The sequence below is a fragment of the Danio aesculapii genome, chromosome 14 (assembly GCF_903798145.1).
Source record: "Danio aesculapii chromosome 14, fDanAes4.1, whole genome shotgun sequence".
Classification (NCBI taxonomy): domain Eukaryota; kingdom Metazoa; phylum Chordata; class Actinopteri; order Cypriniformes; family Danionidae; genus Danio; species Danio aesculapii.
The window spans coordinates 2,449,263-2,458,934 of NC_079448.1; the positions used below are offsets into that span (position 1 = coordinate 2,449,263).

General features: G+C 41.2%; 1 protein-coding gene across 1 annotated transcript in view; it reads left to right on the plus strand.

Annotated features, from left to right (window-relative positions):
• Window positions 1-5,256, plus strand: part of LOC130241176 (dedicator of cytokinesis protein 2) — a 298,239-nt gene extending 292,983 nt beyond the window's left edge. Inside the window, exons 40-48 of the mRNA XM_056472897.1 lie at window positions 352-441; window positions 603-707; window positions 815-956; window positions 1,379-1,460; window positions 3,123-3,207; window positions 3,464-3,550; window positions 3,723-3,899; window positions 4,820-4,904; window positions 5,135-5,256. Of these exons, the coding sequence (XP_056328872.1) occupies window positions 352-441; window positions 603-707; window positions 815-956; window positions 1,379-1,460; window positions 3,123-3,207; window positions 3,464-3,550; window positions 3,723-3,899; window positions 4,820-4,904; window positions 5,135-5,172 (891 nt within the window). The 3' untranslated portion in view covers window positions 5,173-5,256. The remainder of the gene's footprint in view (window positions 1-351; window positions 442-602; window positions 708-814; window positions 957-1,378; window positions 1,461-3,122; window positions 3,208-3,463; window positions 3,551-3,722; window positions 3,900-4,819; window positions 4,905-5,134) is intronic.
• Window positions 5,257-9,672: the final 4,416 nt, after the last annotated feature.

Sequence of the window (9,672 nt, forward strand, 5' to 3'; positions counted from 1 at the left end):
CACACATGCACATACTCACACACACACACACACATGCACACACACATCACACACATGTACAGCCGCTCATAAACACACACTCACAAACACAAGCACACACACACACACACACGCAGTCACTCATAAACATACTCTCTCACACATGCACACACACACACAACCAGTCACTCATAAACACACTCTCACACAAACACAAGCACACACTAACACACACACACACACAGAGCTCCTGCTGAACAGGATGTCGATGATGTTTAGCAGTGTAAGTGTGTGTGTGTGTGTGTGTAAAGTGTTGTTTTTTTTTTTTTGTGTGTGTGTGTGTGTGTGTGTGTGTGTGTGTGTGTGTGTCAGATGTGGGAGGAGGCTATCACTCTGTGTAAGGAGTTGGCAGATCAGTTTGAGATGGAGGTCTTCGACTACGAGCTCCTCGGACAGAAACTGGTAACACACACACACACACACACACACACACAACACAACACACACCTTTGTCTTTTATAGTAATTAACAACACAAGCCGTCCACTTTCATTTCACACTGACTTTGATTAGCTTGAAATAAACTGAAGTGGGTTTTATTGCTGTGAACTTCCCCGCTCTCAGAATCAACAGGCCAAGTTCTACGAGAACATCATGAAGATCCTGCGGCCCAAGCCCGACTACTTTGCAGTGGGATATTACGGCTGCGGCTTCCCTCCATTTCTTAGGGTCAGTGAGTGAGTGTGTGTGTGAGTGTTTGTGTAAGTATGTGTGTGTGTTTTCAGTAATGCAGTCCAGTGTGGTCTGGACTGTAATATAGTGTTGTGGTCGTCCAGAATAAGGTGTTCATCCACCGGGGGAAAGAGTACGAGCGCAGGGAGGATTTCCAGAGTCAGCTGATGAGTCAGTTTCCCAGCGCCGTCAGACTCAACATCACCACCATGCCTGGAGACGACATCAAAAACTCCAACATGCAGTGTATCCTGCAGTATAATATTACATTTTGATGCCATTTTTGCATATATTGCATTACATTATATTCAATTAAATAATTCAGAAACACACACACACAGTTTTTTGCACTCTCATACTGTATATTATATTATATGCATTATGCTTAAACTAATATAAATAATAATAAAGAATAAAAGAATGACACAACATTGCAATAATAGATTATTTAAGACTTTAGCTTCAATATTAATAAGGGAACTTGCCTAATATAAGTATATTATTATATATTTAGACTAATGTTCTTTTATTATAAACCACCTGTTCTGTAAAATGAAGTAAAAAATAAAATAGAAATAAAACTAATTACAAAATATTTAGTGTTGAGCAACTGGAGGTTAATTGAGTATGCATGGTTACGTTTGTTGTTCTTATGCGTTCTGCATCAGATATCCAGTGTTTTACAGTGCAGCCGGTTCTGGAGATCCCACCACGTCTGAAGAATAAACCAGTGCCGGATCAGATCATCAAGTGAGTCTCAGATATCCTCAATCCTCAGCCCTCAATCTGCAAACATCAATACTCAATCCTCAAACCTCAGTTTTCAATCCTCAAACCTCAGTCCTCCATTCTCAAACCTCAGTCCTCAATCCTCAAACCTCAGTCCTCAAACCTCTGTCCTCAATCCTCAAACCTCAGTCCTCAAACCTCTGTCCTCAATCCTCAAACCTCAGTCCTCCATTCTCAAACCTCAGTCCTCAATCCTTAGTCTTTGATCCTCACTCCTTAAACCTCAATCCTCAAATCTCAGTCCTCAATCCTCAAACCTCAGTCCACAATCCTTAGTCCTTGATTCTCACTCCGTAAACCTTAATCCTAAAACCTTAATCCTTAGTTCTCAAGCCTCAATCCTCAACCCTCAATCCTCGAACCTCAATTCTTAAACCTCAGTCCTTAAACCCCAATTCTTAAACCTCAATCCTAAAAACTTTAATCCTCAAACATCAGTCCTCAATCTTCAAACCTCAATCCTCAAACCTCAATTCTCATACATCAATCCTCAATCCTTAAATCTCAGTCCTCAATCCTTAAACCTCAGTCCTCAATCCTCACTCCTCCATCCTCAATCCTCAAACCTCAGTCCTCAATCCGTAAACCTCAGTCCTCAATCCTCACTCCACCATCCTCAAACCTCAATCCTCAGTCCTCAAACCTCAATCCTCACTCCAGCATCCTTAATTCTCCATCCTCAGTCCTAATCCTTAGTCCTCAGTCCTCAAACCTCAACCCTTAAACCTCAGTCCTCAATCCTCAAACCTCAGTCCTCAATCCTTAAACCTCAGTCCTCAGCCCTCAAACCTCAATCCTCAAACATCAGTCCTCAGCCCCCAAACCTCAGTCCTCAAACATCAGTCCTCAAACCTCAGTCCTCAAACCTCAGTCCTCAACCCTTAAACCTCAGTCCTCAATCCTCAAACCTCAGTCCTCAACCCTTAAACCTCAGTCCTCAATCCTCAAACCTCAGTCCTCAATCCTTAAACCTCAGTCCTCAAACCTCAGTCCTCAAACCTCAGTCCTCAATCCTCAAACATCAGTCCTCAATCCTCAAACCTCAGTCCTCAAACCTCAAACCTCAATCCTCAAACATCAGTCCTCAATCCTCAAACCTCAATCCTCAAACATCAGTCCTCAGTCCTCAAACCTCAGTCCTCAGTCCTCAAACCTCAGTCCTCAATCCTCAAACCTCAGTCCTCAATCCTTAAACCTCAGTCCTCAATCCTCACTCCTCCATCCTCAATCCTCAAACCTCAATCCTCAGTCATCAATCCTCAAAACTCAGTCCTCAAACCTTGATCCTCAAACATCAGTCCTTAATCCTCAATCCTCAGTCCTCAATCCCTAAACCTCAATCCTCAGTCCTCAATCCTTAAACCTCAGTCCTCAAACCTCAATCCTCACTCCTCCATCCTCAAACCTTAAACCTCAGTCCTCAAACCTCAATCCTCACTCCTCCATCCTCAAACCTTAATCCTCAGTCCTCAATCCCTAAACCTCAATCTTCAGTCCTCAATCCTCAAACCTCAGTCCTCAAACCTCAATCCTCACTCCTTCATCCTCAAACCTCAATCCTGAATCCTAAATCCTCCTCCAGAAATGCAGAAGATATGATGTTTTCCTCTTTTCTTCTTGCAGTTTCTACAAGTCCAACTACGTGCAGCGCTTCCAGTATTCTAGACCCGTCAGGAGAGGAAAAGTAGATCCTGACAATGAATTTGCTGTGAGTCACACACATACGTGCACACAGCCAGACACAGACACACACATATACACACACAGACAGGAACAGACACGAACAAATATACACAAACACACACGCAAACACAGACACAAACACACACACTCTTACACACAGACACACTCCTTCTCTCTCTCTCTCATACAAACACACACGTGTACAATACATACACACACACACACACACACTCTCACACACACACTGATATAATGATGTGAGTTGACTCTTCTGTCTTCAGTCGATGTGGATTGAGCGAACCACGTTCATCACCGCATACAAACTGCCGGGAATCCTGCGCTGGTTTGAGGCCATCAACATCACACACGTGAGTCTCACTGCTGTACACTGCGCAGTGTGTGCGGCTTGACTTTACACTGTTGTATGACTACATTCTGCATCGTCAGTTTTCTTCAATGTGTTAATGTTTAGCGTTACTTGAGGAATACATCATTATTTTGAGGAATAAGGTCAATAAGTATCGTTATTTTGTTCATCAGACCACCATTAGTCCTCTGGAGAACGCCATAGAGACCATGGGACAGACCAATGAGAAGATCCTCACCATGATCAACCAGTACCAGTGTGACGAGACGTTACCCATAAACCCCCTGTCCATGCTGCTCAACGGCATCGTGGATCCTGCCGTCATGGGAGGATTCGCCAAATACGAAAAGGTCAGGCTCAGAGGAGTGTGTGTGCGCATGTGTCTGTGTGAGAGTGTGTATGTGTGGAAATGGGTGTGTTTTTGTTTGTGTGACTGAGTGAGTGTGTGTGTGTGTGTGTGTGTGTGTGTGTGTGTGTGTGTGTGTGTGTGTGTGTGTGTGTGTGCGTGTGTGTGTGTGTGTGTGTGTGTGTGCTGTGCGTGCGTGCGTGCGTGCCCGCCCGTGCACATGTGCCTGTGTGTAAGTATGTTTGAGAATGGGTGTGTGAGTGTCTGTGTGAGAGTGTGTGTGTCCGCCATGTTTGTTTGTTTGTTTTTGTACGGTATGTGTGTGTGTCCATGTGAGTGTGTGTATGTGTCTGGTTGTGCACATGTGTAAGTATGTGTGAGAGTTTGTTTGAGAGAGTTTGCGTGTGTGTCTCTGTGTGTGTGTGTGTGTGTGTGTGTGTGTGTGTGCGCGTGCACATGTGCCTGTGTGTAAATATGATTGAGAATGGGTGTGTGAGTGTCTGTGTGAGAGTGTGTGTGTGTGTTTGTTTGTTTGTTTTTGTACGGTATGTGTGTGTGTGTGTCCATTGAGTGTGTGTATGTGTATGGGTCTGGTTGTGCACATGTGCCTATGTGTAAATATGTGTGAGAGTTTGTTTGAGAGAGTTTGTGTGTGTGTGTGTGTGTGTGTGTGCGTGTGTGTGTATGTGTGTGTGTGCGTGTGCGTGTGCATGTGTGTGTTTGTGTGTGTGTGTGTGTAATAGAGAGAGAGTACCTGTGTGTGTGTGTGTGTGTGTGTGTGTGTGTGTGTGTGTGTGTGTGTGTGTGTGTGTGTGTGTGTGTGTGTGTGTGTGTGTGCAATGCTTTGAGTGAGAGTGAGTGAGTGAGTGAAAACATAGAGAAAAATACTAATGTGTGTGTGTGTGTGTGTGTGTGTTCGCTCAGGCCTTCTTCACAGATGAGTACACACATGAACATCCAGATGACAGAGAGAAACTGATGAGACTGAAAGGACCTCATCGCATGGCAGGTCAGACTCTATACACACACACACACGCACACACACGTCTATCAGCCTGAAGCCTCAATTTAAGCATGATTGAGCTATTTTATGAAGAAATAATGTACTAGGTTATATGTAAAAATATATTAATTATAAAAATACATTAAATATAACAGTTAAATATAAAAAAATAGATTTAATATATTTTAAAATGTTTATAAATATCAGTGATCTAAGTATATGTGATTGTGCTGCAGATCCCGCTGTTGGGCCGAGGAATCGCTCTCCATGGTAAAGGAGTGACGGATGATCTGCGGCCGTTCCATGAGCGCATGGAGGAGTGTTTCAAACAGCTGCGCAAGAAGGTGGAGAAGGAGTACGGAGTGAGAGAGCTGGTGAGAATCACAAACAGCAGGCGGAGATGATGCGCAAGTGATACAAGTGCAGATTTCAGACTGATCTTCCTCTATTTTTAGCCGGATATGGATGAGCGGAGATCCACCCGTCCACGCTCAATGCTGCGCTCGGTGCGTCAGTCCATCTGCTCATTGGCTGGATCTGAGTGCGGAACGCCCACTAAGACACGCCCAGAGAGGTGACCACGCCCACACCGACTCATTCACTATTACATACTAGGAGTTAATTTGTAGGGTGTATTTATGTGCATGTGTGTGTGTGTGTGTGTGTGTGTGTGTGTGTGTGTGTGTGTGTGTGTGTGTGTGTGTGTGTGTGTGTGTGTGTGTGTGTGCAGTGTGTCTCTGGACAGTGGCGTTCCTCCATCTCCCTCCATCATCCCTCGCTCCAGTGGGAGTGTCAGTGTGACGGATGAGAGCGGTGTGGAAGTGGAGGTGAAGATGATCACCTCCCGTTCTCCCAATCACACAAACACAATCATGCACCAATGACAGCGGCTCTCCAGAATGACATCATCACGCTCAGGTGTCTCTGTTGTTGCAGGTGAAACTGAGGAAGTCGAAGAAGAAGAAAATGGGTCGAGGCAGCATGATCTTCATCAGCGAGGAGAAGGAGCGCTGCAACACCCTCGACAAACGGGTCAGAAAACACACACACTCATCACTCATGCATTTAAAGTGGACCTATCATGCTAAAATCACTTTTATTAGGGTTAGATCTGGGGTTTTGTTGTCCTGCTTACGTTTTCAATTGATAGTACACGTGCTAATATTATTGTTTGTGCACTAGCTGTCTAAGAAGCAGGAGTTTCGCAGTGATACCAATCTGTGTGAGTCTAGTGAGAGCAGCAGCGGCCTTGTCAACTCCAAATCCCTGCCCACCATTACAGGTACAACTGCTTTATATCACTGTTACTATAGATCGTCACTGTTACTATAGATCGAGTTCTTTCTTTTTAATGTATATTTTCTATAGGATCCTTTACTAGAATATATTTGTTGACACATTATGTGGGCCTAATCATGTGTTAACGGTATCCTCAGGTCCATCTCTGTCAGTAGCCAATGGGAGCGAGGAGGCGGAGTCAGCGCGGTCCAAGCGGGACAGTAAGAGTGTGTCTGTGTGTCTGCCGTCGGACCGCACAGGGGACCGACGCTCCAAAGGAGTCATTAACCTGCTCTTTAAAACCAAGGTAACACACAACAACAACAACAACACAAACACTAGGATTACTGTTATTATGTGCCCTGGTGTGGATTATTGTGGTGTATAAGTCAGAAATATGACTTACTACAGAATTGCGGTTACATTTCAAGCATTTCTCACTCATTTTCTATAAACTGGAGTCATTCAACATATGTTGTCAAAAGTTGACAACAATAGAGTTGACAACAACAGGGTTGACAATAATAGAGTTGACGACTATAAAATTGACAATAACAGTTGACAACAGAGCTGACGAACAATAGAATTGACGACAATAGAGTTGACAACAATAGAGTTGACAACAATAAAGTTGATAACAGAGTTGATGACAATAGAGTTGACAACAGCAGAGTTGACGACAATAGAGTTGATAACAATAGAGTTGACGACAACAGATTTGACAATAGTTGACAACAATAGAGTTGAAAACAACAGGGTTGACAATAATAGAGTTGACAACTATAAAATTGACAATAACAGTTGACAACAGAGCTGACGAACAATAGAATTGATGACAATAGAGTTGACGACAATAGAGTTGATGACAATAGAGTTGATAACAATAGAGTTGACGACAACAGATTTGACAATAGTTGACGACAATAGAGATGACAACAATAGAGCTGACGACAGCAGAGTTGACGACAGCAGAGTTGACCACAATAGTTGACAACAATAAAGTTGAGGACAATAGAGTTGATAACAATAGAGTTGACAACAACAGATTTGAAAATAGTTGACGACAATAGAGTTGACCACAATAGAGTTGACAACAATAGAGTTGATGACAATAGAGTTGACAATAGTTGACGACAATAGAGTTGATGACAACAGAGTTCGTGGCAACCGAGTTGACAACAATAAAGTTGACGACAATATAGTTGACAACAACAGAGTTGACAATAGTTGACGACAATATAGTTGACAACAACAGAGTTGATGACAATAGATTTGACAACAACATAGTTGACAATAGTTGACGACAATAGAGTTGACAACAATAGAGTTGACCACAGCAGAGTTGACGACAGCAGAGTTGACGACAGCAGAGTTGACCACAATAGAGTTGACAACAATAAAGTTGAGGACAATAGAGTTGATAACAATAGAGTTGACGACAACAGATTTGACAATAGTTGACGACAATAGAGTTGACGACAGCAGAGTTGACCACAAAATAGTTGACAACAATAAAGTTGACAACAATAGAGTTGATGACAATAGAGTTGACAATAGTTGACGACAATATAGATGACAAAAGAGTTTGCAGCAACCCGAGTTGACAATAATAAAGTTGATGACAATAGAGTTGATGACAGTAGATATGACAACAACATAGTTGACGACAACAGAGTTGACGACAGCAGAGTTGACCACAATAGATTTGACAACAATAAAGTTGACAACAATAGAGTTGATAACAACAGATTTGACAATAGTTGACGACAATAGAGTTGACAACAACAGAGTTGACGACAATAGAGTTGATGACAATAGATTTGACAACAACATAATTGGTGACAACAGAGTTGACGACAACAGAGTTGACGACAGCAGAATTGACCACAATAGAGTTGACAACAATAAAGTTTATGACAATAGAGTTGAAGCCAATAGAGGTGACGACAATAGAGTTGACCACAGTAGAGTTCACAACAATAAAGTTGACGAAAATAGAGTTGATGACAATAGAGTTGAGGACAACAGAGTTGACGGCAAGCAAGTTGACGACAATAGAGTTGACGACAATAGAGTTGATGACAACAGTTGAAACTAACAGAGTTGACAAAAACATAGTTGACAGTAACATAGTTGACAATATGGCTGACAACAATATAGTTGAAAATAACAGAGTTGACAACAACAGAGTTGACAATAAGAAAACACAGAGTTGACATTTTACACCATTTTGTCCTTTAGCTCAAGATGCTAATGTCAATCAGACACCACATGGCATGTCTAAATCACAATTTTATGTTTTACTTATTTTTATGAATAAGCAATTCACTGAAATATCAGAATAACAGAGTTGACACATAATTAATCTACTATTAGCGTACCCTAAACATTGTGATCAATTTAATCAGAGAATAACAATTACATGCCTCAATGTCTTCCAGAGTTTCCCACCAGAGGAAGTGACATCATTTGGTCACATGCTTATTTCTATAAGAGCTTTACAGATTGTTCAGCCTTTAAATAACTGATGTAACAGAGTTTAACAGAACTCTAAATGTTTTTTTAATAACTAAAATTATAAATAATACAGATAACAGATGTTTCATGTAAATGTATTTATAACTTTGTGGAGTGCAGACACAAAAGAGATGAAAGTCAGACTTGTGTAATGATATTTGAATCTGGATGTATAATTCAGGGGACAAACATAGATTGTAAGCATCTTTAAGTTGACATTTTCAAAACAAAATGTCCCTAAATAAACATACAAACATTATTTTTCAGAGATAACTTTATAGATTTGTAGATTTTTGAAAAATAATAGAAGGTTTATCTCGGAGATGCGAAATGCAATTCTAGAATCGCCCATATACATTATGCACAGTATATCACTGGCTATATTCATGTGTGAACATCTTTGTGTTTTTCAGCTGAGCTCCAAAACGGATGAAGCAAAAGCATCCTCTGAACCACACGATAAAGCTCATTTCTAATATCTCTAATGGTGTTTTTACAATCTGTTTCTTTTTGCTGTTACCAAATTAGCTACAAAGCGACGAAGCCCATGAAGTGAGTTTGCCGTTTTCATCTGAAGAATAAAGTGAGCTTGATTTCACTGAATGTGTTTAAAGGCAAACTTTAATGATGTGAAGTCAATCACTGCTGGCTTCAAGCTTTGTTTTAAACATTGAAACTGTCTGTTCCATCAACAAATACTGTTTTTAAATCATCTAACTATTAATTCTTAGTATAAATGCACACAAATGGGCTGTTTGAATTACAGGACTGCTCAGTTTTTTTACCTTTGTGTTGGTGTTTTGTTTACGGTCTATCATTGACATGCTTAAATATTATAAAATTTAGTTGCTTCTCTATTTCCCTCAATCTTTGCATACACCAGCTCCAAACATTGTGTGTAATGAGAATAAATCCAACCAGATTATTTACAATGTTCTGTACTCAAATTAATGTATTTGATGAGGAAAAACCTTCAAAT